This window comes from Homarus americanus, unplaced genomic scaffold, assembly GCF_018991925.1.
Source record: "Homarus americanus isolate GMGI-L3 unplaced genomic scaffold, GMGI_Hamer_2.0 scaffold39155, whole genome shotgun sequence".
NCBI lineage: Eukaryota > Metazoa > Arthropoda > Malacostraca > Decapoda > Nephropidae > Homarus > Homarus americanus.
In genome coordinates, this window is record NW_024737042.1 from 5648827 (window position 1) to 5670332 (window position 21506).

At 40.3% G+C, this 21506-nt stretch overlaps 1 protein-coding gene across 5 annotated transcripts in view; it reads left to right on the forward strand.

Annotated features, from left to right (window-relative positions):
- Positions 1 to 229: 229 nt before the first annotated feature.
- The window catches only part of LOC121872621 (calcium-activated chloride channel regulator 1-like), a 149391-nt gene continuing 128114 nt past the window's right edge, over positions 230 to 21506 (forward strand). For 3 of the 5 annotated variants that reach the window (XR_006090128.1, XM_042375521.1, XM_042375522.1), the window contains exon 1: positions 230 to 515. Coding sequence is in view for 2 of the 5 variants with exons in the window: in XM_042375521.1 (XP_042231455.1) it covers positions 511 to 515 (5 nt within the window). In the remaining 3 variants the exon portion in view is untranslated. Of the gene's footprint in view, positions 516 to 9688; positions 9919 to 21506 lie in introns of those variants that run through there. The other 2 variants (XR_006090127.1, XM_042375523.1) reach the window with 2 other exon arrangements.

Below are 21506 nucleotides of genomic sequence, written 5' to 3' on the forward strand. Positions count from 1 at the left end.
GAGTGATTCTAGGGGTTATGTCAAGGGAAAGGCATGATGGTAGTGAGGTTGTTGGTAATGATTGTGGTCATGAGGATGCTAGTAGTGGTAACGATGGGAGAGATAATGATGCTGGTTAGCCTGGTTATAAAGGAGAGGTTGGTGGTGGTGGTGGTGGTGGACGGGAGGAAGGTTGTGGTGTGGAGTGGAATGGCGGCCAGGCGTGCCAGCTGGCCCAGCCAGCACCCAGCACCAGCAGTTGACTGTGGGTGGTGGATGCGGGCAGGCGATCTGGGTGTTGACGTTAAAGCGCTGCTCCCCCGGGACCAGCTGTCGCTGCCACCAGTGACCCATTCAGATATAAACCACTGTGTGTTTCACTTCACCTTTCTGTGGATTTAACTTATTTACTATAGTGTTATCAGAGGACTATTTTCAATAGTCACTTCAACACATCGGAACTTATGAGAGGTGTCCACTTCGTCAAGTGCATAACCTCTTACATACACGTTAAATAACCGACAGTATAAAATGAGGTAAGGGATAATTTTAGCTGTTTTTCTTTCATCTTGACATTATATTTAATGAAGTCATTATTTAGGGAATTAATGAGCTCGTGTCTGCCTCATAAATATTAATGAGAATCAGGCGTATCTGCAGATTAGTACAGGGTTGATATCTACCCAGAAACACGTTCCTGTTCGTCTCTTTACACTTAGCTTGTTAATACACGTGATAATTGTTCTTCAATCGGTCTACGAAGGCATTTGGGTGGCCCATGTTTTTTACTGTTGAATTTCCATTTTGCCGAACTTCTGCCTACCAAAACTCAGTTATGCCTCTTGAGAACACTATGGAAGTCCCTGCTTATTCTTTTCTTTTATATAACAGCCATCAGTTCAAATCACCCTGTTTCAAATATCACCAATCTCACCAGTGGGATATTTACTGACACCTGTCTGATCTCTCCCTGTTTTTTTTGTTTTTTTGTTAAAACACATGTTAATTACGTAGCTAGACAGTCATGCATATATTAACTTTTTTTTATTAATTCTAGGGATAATCTCTTGAATTACATCTAAAATTGTCTTCGTGAAATTTAGCGTCTTAAATTTAACCCCTTGTGTACAGGATCCCCCCTGCTGACTAAAATCATCTGTCGTTAGCTAAATAAAATAATAAAAGTGACGTCCCGTAGTGAAGGGGTTATGAACACTTACTCCACGTTTACGTAATATTTGTAATACGAAGTTTTAAGGGATGAATAAAAGTTTTGTGCTTGGATAGTGGCAAACAGAATATAAATTTTAATGTTTTTGAAGGTTAACGGGAGGAAAAGATTACCCTTCACAGCTATTCTTATTTATTATTATTATTATTATTATTATTATTATTATTATTATTATTATTATTATTATTATTACATACTATATTTTTAAAATTAACTGTTGACTGGTATGTACAGTATGAATAATAAGTTATGTATCTCTCTTAGTTTTCAACTGTTGTTGACTATTGACTCGTGTATTTATTAACCTAGAACACGCCCCTAAATACTTAGTGTTTAAAATCCAATATTTAGTATATTTGTTTCTTAGCTTTCTAGCCACCGAACATTTGAGATATTTTTATCGATATCGGCCATCAAATAAGGCTGCATGTGGGCGGTTTTTATGTACATTTACTATTCGCTAGGTGGACTGTAAAGCAGCTGCTTTGGCAGTCTACTGTCGTCCATGCGGGTAACATGGCCAGTCCAACGTAGTTGTTCATGGATAATGGTAGCCTCGATGCTCCTACAGTTGGTGTCAGCGAGAATACTGGCATTTGTTGTCTTGTCTTCCCAGCGAACTCGGAGTATGAAATGTAGACTATGTTGGTGAAAATTTTCAAGTGCCTTGAGGTGCCTCCTGTATGTGACCCATGTCTCTCTGCCATTTAACAGGGTGGGTAGGACCACCGCTCGATATACGTGCAACTTCGTGTGACTGAACCACGGGTAGGCTGAAAGAGAATCTGAGTCTTATGTACATTCACCTCAAGGCCGACATGTGCATACCCATCTGCTTAGATGTTCAGGATCTCCTGTAGGTCGCGTTCAATGTGAACAACAAGGGTGAGGTTGTCTGCATAATGGAAGCTGCCGACACCATTGCTCTTGCCTGGAGCCATCTTATGTTGAAAAGATCCTTCATCTGGTACTGGATGTCCACCCCACCGCTAAATTGGCACTGGCACGAGTATGGAAGACAGCCACGAAAATGAAAAAGAGAGTTGGTGTCAGTACCAATCGTCGTTTTACCCCTGTTTGGATGGGCAACAACTCAGACTGGGTGCCATTGTCCAGGACATTGCCGTTCATGCCATTGTGGAGTTGCCTCACAATGGTGAAGAATTTTGGTGGGCAGCCAAAACTGTTAACAGGGAAGCCCTATGGCGGACCGCCAGAGGACTTCCTTGTTGACCGAGTTGAAGGCCTTGGTTAGGTCGACGAAGGCCATGTACAGTCGCTCAAAAAAATATATGAAAAATATTGTTCATGACAATATGATACATCGGACGTATACTTTGGGAAATGGTAGAGGACCAGGCAACAGAGCCCAGACAACAGGGGTTCTATTGTTCGTTTTGACATCCATCGGACCCTACTTTTCAGATACTTTTTGAGTGACTGTACGGGTCACGACTTTTCCTGTATCTGGCGGCAGCAAAGATCATGTCAGTGGTGCCACGAGATGGTCTAAAGCCACATTGAAATTCTGGGAGGAAGTTTTCCGCCTCAGGAAGAAGTCTGTTTAGGAGGACTCGGGCAATAATCTTGCCAGCTACTGACAGCAGTGAGATCCCGCCATAGTTGCCACAGTCTGACCGGTCTCCCTTGTTATTATAAATATTGATGATGGAGGCGTCTTTAAGAGCTTGGGGGATTTCCTCCTTTTGCCATATATTCTCCAGGAGAGAGTGGAGATGGCTGGTAAGCAGAGGTCCTCCTGCTTTATACACCTCGGCTGAGATTCCATCAAGCCCTGAGGCTTTGTTATTTTTCATCTGTTTGATGGCAGTAGTTACCTCATCTAGGAATGGAGGATAGCTGAGGTGGGTCAGCGCTGGATGCTGAGGGACCTGCAGGGTAGTCAGGACATCCACATTGATGTTTCGATTAAGCAGTGAATGGTAGTGCTCTTTCCAGTGCTGAGGTTACCATCTGATGAGCGAAGGGGGGTGTGCCATGAGTGATTGGCCCATAAAATGTATTAGTGGAATTGAAAAATTTGTGCATCTTGTGTTGATCTGCAAGTTTTTGCATTTCTCATGCTTTATTTTTAAACCAGTCGTTCTTTAGATTGCGAAGTTCGCACTGGGTCGCCGCTTTCTTCTTGCGGAAGGTATCAGCTTTGGTCCGAGACTGAGGGTTGTTCTGCCAGTCAGTTAAAGCAGCATGTTAATCATCGACGAGAACATTGATTTCCAGGACATTTTTATCAAACCAATCCTCGTGTATTCTTTTGATCTGGCCGAAGGTCTCTCTGCAGGTTTTTGTCATGCCAGTATCGAGAATACCCCATTCGGCACTGGAATTGGGGTTGTTTGTTGTCAGGTTGTTTATCAGCCCAGGTTCGAGCTGCTCTCGGAAAGCTTGTGCGACTGTTGGGTTCTCCAAATGCTTAGTGTTAAAACCTCTTCTGGAGGCTTGTTGACTTCGTCGTTTTGGGGGATGTGAAGTGAGAGTTTAGCTCTGATGGGTCGATGATCAAGTGTCACAGTGGTCTCAGCCACGCATGGCTCGGGTGATGAGGACATCTTGGCGATCTCTTTCTCTGACAATAATGTAGTTAATGAAATGCCAGTGTTTGGATCGTGGGTGTTGCCACGAACCCTTGAACTTGTCGACCTGTTTAAACAAGGTATTGGTATAGTGAGGTTGTGTACAACACACTTGCTGAGGAGGAGTCGGCTGTTGGGATTGCACTTGCCTAGTCCATTTCTCCTTATGATTCCCAGCCAACTGTCAGTATCTCTGTCAACTTTGGCATTGAAGTCACCTAGGAGCATAACCCTATCTTTTCTGAGGATAGAGGTTAGCACTCTGTCAAAGTCGGTGTAAAAGGCCTCCTTAATGTCATCTTCTGCATCCAGTGTTGGGACTCGGAGCATCATGAGGTGCTCAATGATCCCAACAGGCATTTCATTTAACCTATGTAAGATGCATTGGCAGATGGCAAAGGCAGCTCCATATATGTGGTTTCTCTCCGCAGCAGGCTTACTCTTCCAAAAGAAGGTATAGCCAGACCCCCGTTCTGTGAGTCGACCCTCGTGTGGGAGCCAGGACTCACCATTGGCTGCTGTGTCGATGTTATACCTAGCCAGCTCTTTTACCACAAGGGCAGTTCTTCTTTTAGGACACTCATTTGTGCCAGTATCCAGAAGGCTCCTGACATACCATGCAGCAACCATAAGAGGTTGTATAGTTTGTTTTTGTTTTGATCTGTGATTATGATTGTGTTTTCGACCGCATAAGGATGACCTTATTGAGTGTGGTTGCCCAGTCAGGTTGGTTCTTTAGGTAGACTATGTTTAGGGCACCTTTTCTACCCCCCTCCCCATGTGGGGCGAGCAGAGTGGGTCCTTAAAAGGGCTGCTCATTCGCATAGACAGGAGCTGATTGCACTGCTGCCTAGATCCCAGTGCATAAATGACCATGTTAACTATGCCGCCCATGTGCAGAGTTGTGACTAGAGACTCCCGGCAGTCATCTCTGCCTATCCCCGTCGCCAGTCGTCTGTCGCCATAGGACTTCTGGGGTATAAGGGGTTGATGATGATGAGGAGTATGATGAGCTGGATGATGGCTGTGCCTGAGATGATTTATGTGGTGAGGCAGGAGCAGAGGCTGCAACCACACATCTTGGCTCTCCGCAACGACTGGGGAGAGGAAGAGTTGTAGCGGACTGCCGATAGCCCAGCTTGTTGGGTTTTGCCTTTGTAGCCTTCCTCCGCTGGTTTAGTCGTTGGGTTCCATGTTGGTCACCTCTTCCGCCTATACCGCCGTTGGGGTCTTGTTGGAGCTCTGTAAGCATGTCTGCCTGATGCTGGGCTCCACTGCTGATATTTCGTTCGGGGTTTACTCCCGTAGCCTTATACCTCCCAAGGTTAAACCACAAGGAAGCGGGGCAGTGGTTGGTAGGTGCCAGGACGTGTCCACATGCTAATGGGCCTATGCGCCATCCCTCTGGGGCCCACTTTTGCCCCGAGGTTCTCTGTTGGTCTAGCCTGGACCCACGAGGCACCCAGTTACAGTGTGTTGCCACGAGGAGGCACAGCAGGAGTCTTGATGGTGAAGAGGCTTGTGTACTGACAGGCGAAGACTTGTGCAAGTTGCTTTCCTGTTCACCACGAGGGCTAGCCAGCGGCGGTAGCTGAAAGCAAGAGAAAGCAAGCAGTGTCTGCACCTTAGCACTAACATACTGCTGCCACACTAGACGCATTCCACACACACACACACACACACACACACTTATTATTTCAAAGTTTAAAACTTATATAATATCATCTTAGTTTTACAAATATTTTAGATGCTATACATTTACGAGTACATACGGTGAGTATAGCTAATCACAGAGTGAAAAAACTTTTTTGTCAGATTTTTACTTTACCGTTTCCGTCAATAAGGTGGCAACATTCTCTAATAAACGAAGAAAGTATATTTCGGCGTCATTTTAGTCGCTTTGTGCCGTATCGAGGAAATTAACAAGTTAGGGTCTCACTTGGTGTAAAATTTTAAATACGAAAAAATAAATAAGTTGAGAATAAAATACAAATATGTCGTTCAGAAGAGAATGTAAAAGAAAAATCTTTCATGTATAGAATTATATTTCCAATTAAATGTGGATTTTTCCCGAGACATGATCATTAATGAAATTATCTACATAGATTCTTCAGTGAGGCATGGCAGTCAAGCACATTATCTAAACATGCTCAACAATTAAACAACATAACGGTGCAGATGATTATAGGTGTTAAAGAGGCAAAAACAAAACACATTGGAAAAATCTAGACAATGAATGCAACCCCATGATATTCTCTTGTTCCTCTACAGTAGCTTAATTTGCTACTGAACTCGTCTTCGTCAACAAGACCAACACTGTGTGCCGCCCATAAAACAACTGTAACTCCCAACTCTCTTATTTTAGAGTCTTACTCACGGTGTTAGAAGATCACCAACGCAATAAAATATGACCTTTCACTCCCAGGATTAAATGGAGGCAAGTCATGCAGGGGCGTTGAGAGTTACTCCATAAGTGAGGGAGGACGTCTTGTTTTCATTATAATTAGATTTTTACAACGGAATGATAGATTCTCAACTTTGCTTGTTGGAAAGATAAAAAAAAGGTAGTTTTGTGATATATCTCAGAGTCGATTTAACAGAAATAAAACAAATGATAATGACCAGTAGATTATATGATAACTAAATATATATATATATATATATATATATATATATATATATATATATATATATATATATATATATATATATATATAATGGAAAATGAAGTGAAGGTAAAAACATTAACGTACAAGTAGTGGGTGTAACACTATTTGTACGTACTAGCGTTATGATCCGGAACCCATGACGAAAAAATTGGGTAAAGTGACAGCGAAGCTTCAAGGTTCGAGTCTGATGGGGAATTTTACCAAAATACTTCGTCATGGGTTTCAGAACATAAGGCGCGGCAAGTATGACGCGACTGTACACTTACATATACATGGCGTGTGGGCAAGGCTATCCTGATAGCGGATATGTCATATCACTAGCGGACATGTAGCCTCTACTCATCCCACTCTCAAATGAATTTAAAATTTGATTGCTTATAAAAATAAAAATAAAAATAAATCTATTAAAATATTTTAAGAATTCTTACAAGTTTGTGAAACAAAACATGAATTATTTTGTATATGTAATAAATCATTAAATATATGTTTCATTAAAATTTTAGATTACGTATTCGTTTGTATAGTATTCGGTACGTCGTGTCCAGCTGCAGTGCAAATAAACTCTATGCAACAGTGGTGAAAAATCTAGTAAACTTACTGAAATTTTCCCGTGACCTTTATAAAAAGCCAGTGTAAATTAAATACAGCATCAACATATATTTAAGAATTTAGACGCGCTGAAATATTTTAACAAAGTTCCAAGTTAATTCTGGTTTCACGTGTTGATATTCCACTGTGCTGGAAATGTTTTGGTCATACGCAGTTCGATCAAAACCTAATCAAACCAATCCTAACCTAACCTAACATTTTATTACGATGGGTAATCTCAGCACGCTTCAAGCTTTCAGCGATGTTTTGATTGAACTGCGCACGTCCAAAACATTTCCAGCACAATACAATCTCAGCACTCCATACCTAGACTGACATTCCATTACAGACCGCTCATGCAAATAAAACAATTAAACAAATCACAAGCTTGGTACCACCGTCTTCCTATCACCAGGAGAAGTAGCAACGTCGTACTCAAATATGATTAACCACGTATAAATATTCATTAAATTGATGAGTCTAGCTATTGGTAAGAATAAAGGGCAATTCAAATATTTTTTGTATTAGAGATAAAAGACTTAAGAACACATGTTATTCTGATATATAATTGTCTCTATTTGATTAAAAGTGTTCAGAATATCAGGAAATATAGAAGTTTCCTTTAAAACTGTGTATGTGGAAAGGTTGAGTGGGAGGGAGTGTGAGATTATGAAACGAAGCACGTGTACAATGAAAGACAAAAGTCGTGTCGTGAAATGTGGTGAAAACATATGCCGATGGGCTAAACGTTTGGTGCGCTCTGCCTTGTCTAAACTTTTGTCTTTGATTGTACACACGCCAAAACCAGCGGACTTGATTGTGACGGTTCAGTTGTGTCAAGTGGCAGGGCAGGGTGTGGGATCCTTATAAGACAGTACACAGAACAAGGTACTGATGACACCAAAATTGGACTCCCGCTGAGCAATTTTATATCATCAACACAAGCTGAGTTATATGTAATGTTAGTAGGATTGGAAAATGTTGTAAAGAGGAATAAAGATGTATATTTTTTTGTTGATAGTAGGGCAGCTTTGGATTCTTTGAACAGCTGGAGTCCAGTCTTTGAACACATTATTGGTTCATGTAGGAAATTAGTAAATACAATAAGGCCAAAAGGCCAGTGTTCGATTTGTATGGGTCCCTTCACATGTGGGGATTGGTCTTAATTAAGTAGTAGATATAATAGCAAAAAGAGCCACGGAAAAGGCCGAGATCAACACAGTATGTATTAAAACTTTGAAACAATTAAGGAGCAAATTGCGGAAAATACAATCAACGGAAGATAATTTAAAACGGAATGAAATATATGAGAAAAGTGAAACAATGAAACATTACCACCATGTTCTCAAGAACACAAATTTTACAGATGGGTAAGATTCAGTGGTATATGAGGTTAAGATTAGGATATAAATATTACTGGGAACTTGGAGCTGAGAGAAGTAACACGATAAAGAATGTAGAGTTTGTAGAACATCCAGATCCCATACCCTGCCACATTATATACTGGAATGCCCATTGCTTAATGTATATAGAAATGCCCAGATAAATAATGTCTCCAAGCAAATAGAATGGATGTTTAAAAATAGGAAACTAGATGAAATATTAAAGAAATATAGAAATTGTGCATCTTGAATATATCTGTGTACTATAATTGATTATATGAGATATATCTGTATTAGGGATTTCTGTGAGTCCTGAGAGGGATAATCCTGGACGGGTGGGGATGACTTATGTCACTTCATCACATAACTTTTTTTTTGCATCTCAATAAACGCACCAATCTATCAATAAACTGAACATTGGTTTAGGATAAAATTCCACCCAGATTAACTTGAACCAAAAGGGTTTTTAAGACTTACGCATGATTTGATGTTTTTTTTTCACTTCTTGGATTGAGTGAATTGGAAATTTGTCTAAAAGGGTTATGTATTGTACTTATTATTTTAAAGGGATTTTGTGCCCTGAAAGTTTCATGGGGAATTTTCCTATATTCGTCTATTTTTAATGTTTTCAGTGGTATGACAAAAAAATCTGCACTAAATTATGTTGTATATGTTATTTAGTGATTTATTATATGTGTAGACCTGTGTATCATGATGTAACACGCAGGTGGCTCAAAATAAAGCTGTCATTATTCTAATAATTTTTATTCACCATGAATGTGATTTTACCAACTAGTTATAAGTTGTGGTAGTTTAAACTCCTTGAATATTGAGAGAGAGAGAGAGAGAGAGAGAGAGAGAGAGAGAGAGTTTCTTGAATGAGTGTAATATATGTAGTATGCGTCAGTATAATGTATGTAATACTTGACACTGGGTGTTACAGAAACAGAAGGGAGGGAACTACTCCCCCTCAGGAGCCATACTTGTTTACTTTGTTCACCACCTCCGTCTCGCACTGTCACGCAACTCACTTAACTACGCTTGCCATATTTCTGATTTTCTATAATTAATATCTAATGAGAAATACATTTTCTATTGGGTTGATATAAACGAGTGCAAGAGTAAATACTACGAATATCCGAAGTAATTATTAACGTACATAAGCGTTCTTTTTCGGGGATTTTATAAATGTGGATAAAATTAATCCTTTGATTACTATAGTCGTGGATGCCAATAGTCGCCACGAGCTGTGAGTAGAGAGTCTAAACTAACATGGGCGGTGAAACGATGGTACGGAGTATAGATTCTGGGGAAATCTTGTAATAGACAATTTCCCAGTGATGCATAGTGACTGAAGAGAACACTCACAGACCTTTAAACGACCCACGATGCAGTGGGACGCCGTAGGAAATCTAGTGCTCACACTTTACGGCTAAAAGCTTGCGTATTGCGTTCGACCTCAACGATCTCGGCCAGTAAGTACAGTTATACGACATTCCGTCACACAAGTTTCACTAACACCATATTTAATGCTCATTTAATTTTATTTATAATACTAAAATAATATAATTCGTATAATAGATAATAACTTGGAATTAATTATTAACGGATGCCAAATCATGTGTTGGATCATTTATATTAATGGAGATATTCCCTAAGAATATTGAAGCTCTGCTTTCGAACATCCCTGTACAAGTTGCAACTCGTTGATCTCAATTCGGAAGAAAGTCATCCAGCATTACACAGTCCTGCTGGAAGTAGATATGGTCCATGATTTCGTGAAATAACAGTGTTTAAAATACAGTTCCGCCTCAGCTCACCGTGGCGTAGGATCTTGCCCGCCGTAAATTAGATTAAAGGTTGGTGAGCAGCTCACCTTCAACTAGTAAACAACCTGGGGTCGGTTTCATAAAGGGTTCGTTTGATGAAAAATCTTTGCTCGCAAGTGAAGATGAAAGAGTATTGTATTTAATTGCTAATAACCTGAACTATAAAAAAAATAACATCAACATTATTCTGACCCAAACTTGACCAGATATATTCACCAAACACGGATGAGGAAAATTATAATTTATTTTTCATAAATGTGGAGTCATTTTTGTGCGTTATTTTTTGTGATTAGACTTAAAATAATCAGTTACCTGATTCCTTACACCTACATTTACAAGGAATATTCATCTTACGAACCTCTATGAATAGACCCAACATCTCTATCCTCTGTTTTTATCTTTTACTTTTTACTTTTTTTATCCTCTTCACCACTGATCAGTTCGTTAGCCGCTTGGGCGATCGGTCACGTCTCTGCTATGGCACTGTTGGCAAGTACTGGGCATGCACCGGCTCCTGAATGTACCTGAACCTGCTCGAGTGTTGGTCAAGTCTGGTCTTCAAAGAGCTTACACTCGGTGCCGTCACAACACTTTCTGGCAGAATGTTCCAACTCTCACTCTGAAGAAGTTTGTTCTCACAGTTTTCTGGACCTGTGGCTTCTTCAATCTTGATCTGTGACCCCTTGTGGGGCGAGCGTCCGCCAGCTCCAAGTAAGGACACACGCCCTTAATTCGTGAGACATAAAGGCAAGCATGAACTTAGCATGCTTCCTTGTTGGGTGCTGTAAACGCTTCTGCGCTTCACCTTACACAAGGATGTCGGGGGATGCCCAACAATAAAAAATAAAAAAAAAGGACACTCGACTGAGTAGTGCCCCTTTAGATGCGTATACACCTCAATTAGGTCGTCCCTTGCCCATATGTAGTATAAGCAAGGCAAGTTTAGGCGCTCCAATCTCTCAGGGTAGTTGAGGTGCCGAAGTACAATACAGGCACCAGTCTGGTGGCCCTCCTTTGAACATTTTCAACCAACTGACACTCCCTAGTATATCTCGGGGACCAGACGGGGTGACAGTACTCCAGATGGGGAAGCACTTCACGTCTAGATATCTGAATGACCTTCTTATAAGACCCAATAATTTATTTGCCTGATTGACCTTCTTCTCCCAATGGCCCGAGAACTTCAACTCATTGTCAACATACACACCTAGGTCCTTCTCTGCAAAAGTCGAATGAGCTAATAACAAAGTGGGCTCATGTGTCTAGTTATGACATGTTACCAGCTAGGACTCGGGGACTCCTTGATGCGAAGTCTGTAGAGAGAAGTAATTTTATAAACTTTATGCTGGGCAAACAGCACGATGAGTGTGATGTTCCATATACTGAGTGGGAGCTTGACGCCGCCCTCGCCAGGGGTAGGTCTACTTCCTCTGGAGAGGACAGAGTCACCTATAACATCGTTAGACTACTAAGGCGTGTGCCGGGCAATCCATTATTGGTATTGTAAAATATGAGTCATGCTGAGGGCCAACTACCCACATCATGGACCAGCAGTATTGTTGTACCAATACCGAAACCAGGACAGCCTGATGCTTTTCGTCCCATATCACTAACCAACTGCCTGTGTAAAACCTTTGAGAGGATGGTTCTTGGCAGACTCTTATATAGAATCAGAGAATACATGTCTCCTAACATAAATGGCTTCACCCATGGTAAAGGTGTACATAATTGCATCACCACATTCCTAACTGTACATGGTGATGAAAGGCACAGATACACCACATTTCTTGACCTAAAAGCTGCATTTGATATTGACAATAGACAACTGATATTGTACGAACCAGCCAAAATGGACATAGGAGGTAGGCTGTTACATTGGATAAGTGGGTACCTAACCAACAGAAGGGCCGCTGCACTGTTTCAGGGTTACAAAAGTGAAGTTAAAGATATGCAACTTGGTAACCCCTCAAGGTGGAGTACTTAGTCCCACTTTGTTCAATGTTCTTATGAATGCATTATTAAATTTAATACCAGACAACCCCAGCAATATCGCAATCAGCTATGCAAACCACCCTGAACCATGTATACGCAGCCTGTGAGAACCTTGGTCTTATTATCTCCACTGAGAAAACTAAGGTGTTCAACAAACAAGTTGGTAACCGCAAACGCGGCCCCGCCAAGTTCAAGATAGGTAACAACACTATTGATTACAGTATGTTTCTTCTTTTAAATATCTTGGTGTCTCCGTCCCTTGTACCTTACCTGCCATACAACAGCTAACCCTCCAATGTACTGACAGACTGAGACCTCTTAGAAATGTAGCGGGGTACAGCCCACACTCTGGTGCTAATATTAGAATTGTTAAAACAATGTACCTAGGCACCGTTGATAATGCGCAGTTAATACTGTCTAATGTTGCAATGGAGTTTTCTATGCTCCCCAGTGGAAGAGAACCTGAACTTATAAAGTTTGGTGATGCCAAACATTTGGAGAGCCGCAAATTATTTGTAGAAGAGTCATTGCCTTTAGAGTCCCACAGTCTCGAGGTGTAATTAAACTTGTTAATGTTATTAATTTTTTACTATTATTACTGGGGAGAGGAAATTATATTTAGAAAGGTTTTGACTGTACGAGGCTGAGTTAAGGTGTAGCCTTAGAAAAATAATGTACAGTATAGACAGAAGCTCTGTCAGTGCTTACGAAAGATTATCAGTGCTAAAGTGTTACAAGCACTAAATGTTACAAGGTCAACATTTCCCAGTGTGATGACAGTGAGATCATAGATGAGAATGGGAGTGATGCTTAGACGGTGTGCGGGTAGCTAGAGACTTATTTACAGAGGGTAACCATGTCTCCCCAAGCTTTTTAGTTTTTGCATGTCTGGTCAGCGTAATCTGGTTTTCTTCACGCGTGAGGGATACTTTTTTAAGTGTGACTCAAATCAGCCACTGACTGATAGTGGGTCATCCTGGTCGATTACTGAAACTCTGATATGGAACAGAAAGATGGCAGGGACGAGAATAGAGCCTTAAAGCACTCCAGCATTGACACGCGGGTTGTCAGCGTGGCTCATTTTCAACTATGAGGATCTTGAGGTTGGACAGGAAAGAATTACAATGAGATTAAAGAAGCTGAAAGAGCAGTTTGTTCACAATGGATTAAAAAATACTAACTAACTGATGTAGCGTCTATAAAATTATAATTTTATACAAATAAGAAGGGGCCGTTGTTTTTGCTTTGAAGATATGATATGAGGAAAGTACAGTCCTTTAGTACAAGAATTTTGTTGGAATCTAAGAGTCGAGAGCAAACAAAATACCGTACTGCATTGGAAATACTGAACACAGACTGTTGGGATCATGAAGCAAAGATCAATATCTGAATTTGAGATGGAGTTTTGGGTGAACTTAAGGACACGAGACATCTTTTTTTTCTCCCGAGATGACATTGTAGTAATGAGATCAGTAAAATGGAAAAGAATATTAAATTTGAAAGCTACTTTATACTCTGTACTCCTGTTAAATTTAAGGTGAATATTTTAAAATGTTTTTCCAATAAAAAAACAAGATGGGGTAAAAGTCCTATTTCTAGCCGTATCATCCCTCTGATCTACGTTGGAGAGAGAGAGAGAGAGAGAGAGAGAGAGAGAGAGAGAGAGAGAGATAGATAGAGAGAGAGAGAGAGAGAGTTCATTTCGCGTATACCACCCAACAATTTCATCATTATGGGCACGAGGTGAAATGGTCCTCCCACCTTCCTCTGTATCTTCCCTCCTTCAGTTAGATACATATAGGTGTAGAATCCACTGTAGACGATAAGAATAGCTGACAGTAACTTGGGTGTGGAGTGGATCATCTCAGTAGAAAGGGTTCTCAGTGTAAGGTAAAACACAGCAGACAGTGGCAGAGCTGTACATGTCACAACACCGATGACATAAGAACTGTAGCTACTGGTACGTGATACAAGAGTCCCGGTGTAACAAGTCAAATTATACCCCCTGGCCACTAGGATAGGCCAAAATATACCCTGGGGGTTAATCTAGCTAGCCTTTATCTAGGCTGCTTTACAACCCCGCAGGCCAGATTAACCTCCTATGGCATAAGTTACTGAAAGTTTGTTTCAAAGGAACTTTATAATATAACCCAACCATGAGAAGTTAAAATGTTTAAATCTGTCTGTTGTCATTAATATAAAAAATATAACTAATCGTTGCTGTTTGACAGATTAAGGACACCTGTCTAGTTCCTTTAATACACCATCCCTGCTTATATCAATAGTCCTTGGTATGTCATCAGGATACTTGGGTATGTCGATTAAATTTATGGGACACAGGTATTCAAGATTCTCATTTGCAATTGCTAACAGGAAATATTAAGTTAGTTATTATATCATAATACATTATTATAGTAAATTTCGGTCGTTATTATCTGATCTAAATTTTTTGGAGTAAATGTATCGTGTTTGTGAACAATTACTCGTGTTCTTATAAACTTGTTATAATTCTCATCTATGTCAATGTTGTTTTTCGTTTGATTTTAATTTTAATAATCTATTAAATAATCACCCTATCTAACATAACCTAACCTCAATCAATCAATGAATGGCTAGTGACGGGTGAAGGAGGTTCGGTGGAAGGGGAAAGGGGGTGAGGGAAGGTAGATTGTAGTAAGGAGAGGGGGAGGGGTATAAAACAGCCTATAGCAAATTAACCCACGGGATGTATTCTGGCCTAAACCAGTTTATACCCGGGGTTTAAAATGGCCTGGGCCAGAATATACCCGGGTATAAACTAGTGGGGGTGTAAACTGGCCTGCTACACTGGCTCACATAAGAAATCGCTGTTGGTACGTGATACAAGACTCCCTGCTCACACAAGTACTGTAGCTGTTGGTACGTGATACAGGACTCCCTGCTCACACAAGTACTGTAGCTGTTGGTATGTGATACAGGACTCCCTGCTCACACAAGTACTGTAGCTGTTGGTATGTGATACAGGACTCCCTGCTCACACAAGTACTGTAGCTGTTGGTATGTGATACAGGACTCCCTGCTCACACAAGTACTGTAGCTGTTGGTATGTGATACAGGACTCCCTGCTCACACAAGTACTGTAGCTGTTGGTATGTGATACAGGACTCCCTGCTCACACAAGTACTGTAGCTGTTGGTATGTGATACAGGACTCCATGCTCACACAAGTACTGTAGCTGTTGGTATGTGATACAGGACTCCCTGCTCACACAAGTACTGTAGCTGTTGGTATGTGATACAGGACTCCCTGCTCACACAAGTATTGTAGCTGTTGGTATGTGATACAGGACTCCCTGCTCACACAGTACTGTAGCTGTTGGTATGTGATACAGGACTCCCTGCTCACACAAGTACTGTAGCTGTTGGTATGTGATACAAGACTCCCTGCTCACACAAGTACTGTAGCTGTTGGTATGTGATACAAGACTCCCTGCTCACACAAGTACTGTAGCTGTTGGTATGTGATACAAGACTCCCTGCTCACACAAGTACTGTAGCTGTTGGTACGTGATACAGGACTCCCTGCTGACACAAGTACTGTAGCTGTTGGTACTTTGAATTGTTTACACACATTCCAAAACCAAGCTTGTCACTCACACCATCACCGTAAGATATGTCAAAACAGTAGACGATGATCAAACATGATGTACCCAGGAAGATGCTGGAGTTACGCCATCAACAGGTGGTTACTGTAGGAAACGATACCTTCTTACTCCCCTTCTGAAAGCAACTTTCTTAGACATAACATGAAGTCTGAAAGTTGAAAGATTTAGGTACCGAGACACCAATTCTAGCATCTGGCATCTTGCAATCTGCGTCTGGCATGTCAGACATGAATTCTACAGGAAGGTTTGAAGCAAAACATCTGGCGAGTGGCATTGTCATCTGGCAAAATTCATTATGCTGCATGCTCTGTTTTCCCAGATGCTACTTGTCGGACGATTTACTGTTGTTGCTCTATGTCGAGCTTTTTAGGTGAACTGCTCTAACGGTACTATAACCCTGACGGTGACACTTCCTGATATTTTCCAATTATTTACTTGAATTAACGAATTATATAAAACATGGAATCTCCGCTGGAAGTAGAAGTCACTGTAGAATTAATTTATCTTTGAAAAGATATAAGGGAAAAATAGTATACAATATTAGGCAGTTTATCGACAGTTAATTATTAACCAAATGCTAATTTACCAAGGCAGATGTGTTTTTCCGTCTGAAGGGGTTTTATCAGAGGTCATAATGATGTCAAATGCGACACTCGATGTGTCTTAGAGTTACTGCCTGGCGTTGTCCGAAATTGTGACAATTAAAAGTATTCCCCAGAAATAGCCAGTTAGTGATTTATTCCATTATTTGGAACTTAAATGCACCTAATAAGGGAATACATACTGTAGCGCGACACATAAATAACCAACACCAACTAACCCGGCAAGACAGTAAGCTACCAACTCATTGGTCATATCTGCTTTGATCTAAGATGTATCGTTGTCTCAACACACACCCTCCGACCCCTGTGACCTGAAGAGTTTTGCTGGCCATCAGGTCATTGTCCTAACCAGTAGATTATGATAAATTCTTTCTGGTATGCACGAATTTATAAAAATGATTGAAGGAACTTTTGCTAGCTTAACATGGAAATTTATTTCTATTTTGCAAAATAAACCTTATAAATATTAAAGTATAGACATACATACATAAATCCCAAGTAACGGGTGGAAAAGGTTCAGTGGAAGGACAAGTGGATGAAGTGAGTACTGTAGTTGGAGTAGAAATAGGTGCCGTGGATTAACTCAGCATGCCTGATTGTTATGTGATAGCCAATTAATGTTTCATTTTCTTCAATATATTTTCGTAATGTAGGGATGTCTAAAAAGTAAAATTATGTGTATATATATATATATATATATATATATATATATATATATATATATATATATATATATATATATATATATATATACAGTATATATATATATATATATATATATATATATATATATATATATATATATATATATATATATATATATATATATATATATATATATATATATATATATATATATATATATATATATATATATATATATAATGCGAAAAGTAAAAATGACATTTTTTTCAGTTTAGGCAAATCTACAGCTGCGGTAACATTTAGAGAACAAACCAGACCACGTAGAAGAACGGCGGTGAACAGTGAAGTGGTGTGATGAGATCAAACTGGTGATAAGGTTTCTACTTGAAGGGGGTGCAGAGTCATCTCTGTTGACAAAGCCTAGTCTGGTCGAGGTGTGACAGAGAAATGTTTAACACATAACGTGTCTAAGCGTTGTTTTGAGAGTTTTTTTTTTAACTCGTAAGGTACTGTACAACAACCTTTAGAAATTGGTTAGCATAGAGTGTCTTGGAGCGCTAAGAAAGATTACTCCTCGAGGTATTGTAACGTTCAGAAGTTACTTAAAACTTGAGTGAGGTATTGAACGGTGAGAAAAGGTTTTGACTTAAAAGGAGCAAGAACATTGAGAAAAATAATAGTTTTAAGGTGCAAGTATGTTAAGAAAAGTTCTTAATGCGTGCGTAAGAATGTTATTTTTTTTAGTTAAAACATGAAGTACCAGCGTTATTATCGCTTAAAATATTGGAACGACAATAAGCTATCAGTAATATAAGTACTTGGTATGGAAATACGTAAGCCAGGGAGAGATGAGCTACACAAAAATATTTTCTCCCTTCATGATTTTCAAAAATGATCAGTCGTGGAAACTAAGATCTAACGGACGGTGCTTAATAACCCTAGCAGTTAAAGTCCCCTGAAACGAAGACGTAGCCAAGTGCTTAATAACCCTTTGAGTTCAAGTACCCAAATTCCATGGATGGTAAGAGGCTGAGTATTATGATCTACGATGATGTCATGTTGCTATCACTCTCCTCCACACTTCCTCTCTGTTTTTCTCTTCCTGTCAGTCTTTCTCCTCCCACAGTCTTCTAAGGTCTTGCTGTTAGTTATTGGAGATGGTAGAATAAAGATATTGATAGGTGCGGACCATCACGAACAAAAATGTCTTTTAAACAACTTTGGATTCAAAGCTCTGAAAATTTCAACCTTTTAACTGTTTAGTAACATAATAATAGCAGAAACTGACGTTTGTCATGGTGATCCTGAAGCGGGGAGGAACCAGTGAGTGTATCATCGCGCTAGGATGGAAGGGAGGGAGTGGGCATGCACAGACGACCCCTCCTGCAAGGGTGGTGACGCGCAGGATTCATCTCTTCCTCATGAGCAATAAAATGCGTCGAGGCACAGCACAAAAACGTCGCTCGCGCCAGACTCATTAATTTCAGGGGGACCAGATCCTGTTTGTGAGGCAGCAGCCACTACAACAAGATATGAAATCCATGACTGCTCATAAAATCTTGGTGCCTGATGAAAAGAACATATGTACAGTATGAGTGTACGTGTACAGTCTTCTGAACATGTAATTGTCGCCTTTCTTTTGTTTTCCACTGGAATGTGATCCAGCCTGTGATTCGACAAACTTTGCTGCTTGCATCCTGCTTTGGCTCGGTTCAACTGGGTCACTCTTGAGAACTTCAAAAGCAGCCGGTGCCAGAATGCATCAACCCCTCTCCGTCCATCAAGCGGTGATAACATCTAATAATAAATGAACAAGTCGCTCCTCGGGCGTTTTCCATCTTTTATCCTCATGCCGATGCTACAGCAAGATTTATGTGATGTGTTTAAGCTCATCAACACCATCTTTACACGGGATTTCTATGAGGCATGACTGTACATACGTAACTCATGATTGGCGCCTAACGTAGGTTGGTCAACGAGCTCAATTAAGTTTATTTGTTGATGTCACTCCCATCAATACGTGGCAGACAGTGAGTGGAAGTAGCTTAGCATTTGTCCACTTGAGTAGTTTGGGCTTCTTAAGTAGTGAAGGCTTCTTGAGTAGTGAAGGCTTCGTGAGTAGTGAGGACCTCTTGAGTAGTGAGGACCTCTTGAGCAGTGAGGGCCTCTTGAGTAGTGAGGGCCTCTTGAGTATTGACAATATCCTTAGTGGCGACATCTGAATAGTGACGACCTCTAAATAGTGACGATTTCTGAAGAGTGACGATTTCTGAAAAGTGACGATTTCTGAATAGTGACGATCTCTGAGTAGCGAGGACGTCTGAACAGTGATGACCTCTGAGGTGTAAGGGTGAGCTGAGTGCAATGTCTAGCTTTGTGACTCAGTTGAAAGGATTCCGACAACCCCTCGATTTCTTTTATTGAGCTCATTGCGTGTGAACTGTATGACTGTGAGCCATGAACTGTGCGATTGTGGGGACTGTGTGACTGAACTTTGTGACTGGTGAACTGTGTTACTGCATGTGTTTTTTGTAGATAGTAAACACTCAAGTCTGTTATTGTTTTGTTGCTCACTGTAGTATGATGACCGTTTACAAATTTATATTATTTAAGTTAAGAGAGTTACCAATAATTGATTTTCCGCGGTGTCAGCGACGGTAAGTTCTCCCACTCAATTAATGGGTCAGGTTAGGTATTCGTGGAGACGACAGACGCAAGTAAAAATAGCAACAGGAGTGATAAAAATCTACGTTCAGGTAAATGATCAGTATTTAAAAAGCTACTTCGTACTTTATGCTATTACCGATATGTTTATATCTAGAAAACCCGTATTTCAGGGGCTATTTTTTGCCAACAAGAATGTACAGTATGTACAACACTTTGTACTAATATTTATTTATAAGTACTTCAGGTTTACTAATAATAATGTACACTACTAGTATATAACAATACATTAGTCAGACAACAATTCACATACTGGCTAATTGTTTTATTGACTTTTTTAACAATTAGTTTTCTTAAGACAACTCGCGGGTATAAATACAATAAATAATGCATCCTCAGTATCATATTACTTTGTTTTTTCATAATGCTGTACAGGATACGATATTACCAGGTTGGGCTCGTAGTCTTACAGGACGATGATCTCCCTCACTACAGCTGCTTAGCAACAGGTGGGAGTGATACGGACACATGCAGTCACGTGGTTTATTTTAGATTTCAAGAGTGCATTTACTAATCTACAATGCACGTTTAAAGACCTTAGTTATTGAAGCTCAGTAATACATTGGAATGTCAACATCAACAAGTTCGGCGACTCAAGGTTTACGGTATAATTTAAGTCTAGAAAGAACATGTATGCGGTGTATACGTTGGGTGGTGTGTAATGAAGATCCTTTTCCGTAAGGACACCGTCCTAACGGGCCCGAACCCACGACCTTGACACCCAACGCTCGCACTTCAACCACACCAGCGAGTCGTGTAGTGGAGCCGTTATCGTGATTATATATATTGTTACGAGTTGGGGATTTAGAATATAGTTAAAAGTCTACCCAGATCCCAACAAGCAACAACAATAAAAAAACAAAGACAATCGGACTATAAAAGGGTAGACAAAGGATGTGAGTTTTTGTTGTGTATAATAAAGTACCATAAATTCCCTAACAAAATATTCAGCTTTCTATAATTTACCCTTAACCATACTTAACCTAAACATTAACAGTATATACATATTTATACAACATACAATAATTTGAAGCAAGGTGGAGGTGGGGAGGCAACATAAGATTACAAATACTTAAGTGCGGAGCTGAGATGGCTGACGAGTAAGGCTGAGTATTGTAGAAGACGGTAGGTAGTCACTGTGCCGTAGGTTTCCAGGATAGGTGATCCTGTGGTCACTTCCCAGAGTGAACTCAACTCTCATCGAACTGGAGCTGATGAAGAAGACTTGTAGGAGGTGACGCAACAACCAGGATATGGAGAAGGGAAACCCCGGAGTGGTAACTAAGACTAGTCATACTCGTGTTTCGTCCCTAGATGGCGTTGCTCGTGGTGCTGGGTAGGTAGAGCAGGACAATAGATGGCGTGGTTCGTAACAATATATATATTCTTTTTAGTTTGTAATAATTTGATGAGTTTAAACTATCCCTGGCAATAGTGAAGAGCAGTTTGTAATATGGTGCCCCATGTAATAGGCAGCTACCAAACAGGGAGGTACTACCGCCTGGGAAGATATTGGAAGCATACTGTAATGTGGTGTCTAATGGTAGACCCTGCTGCTGTCTGGTATCACGAAAATTGTGACCGAGTCCCAGGTTGCTCATCTGACTTTCTGCCTCATTTACACACAA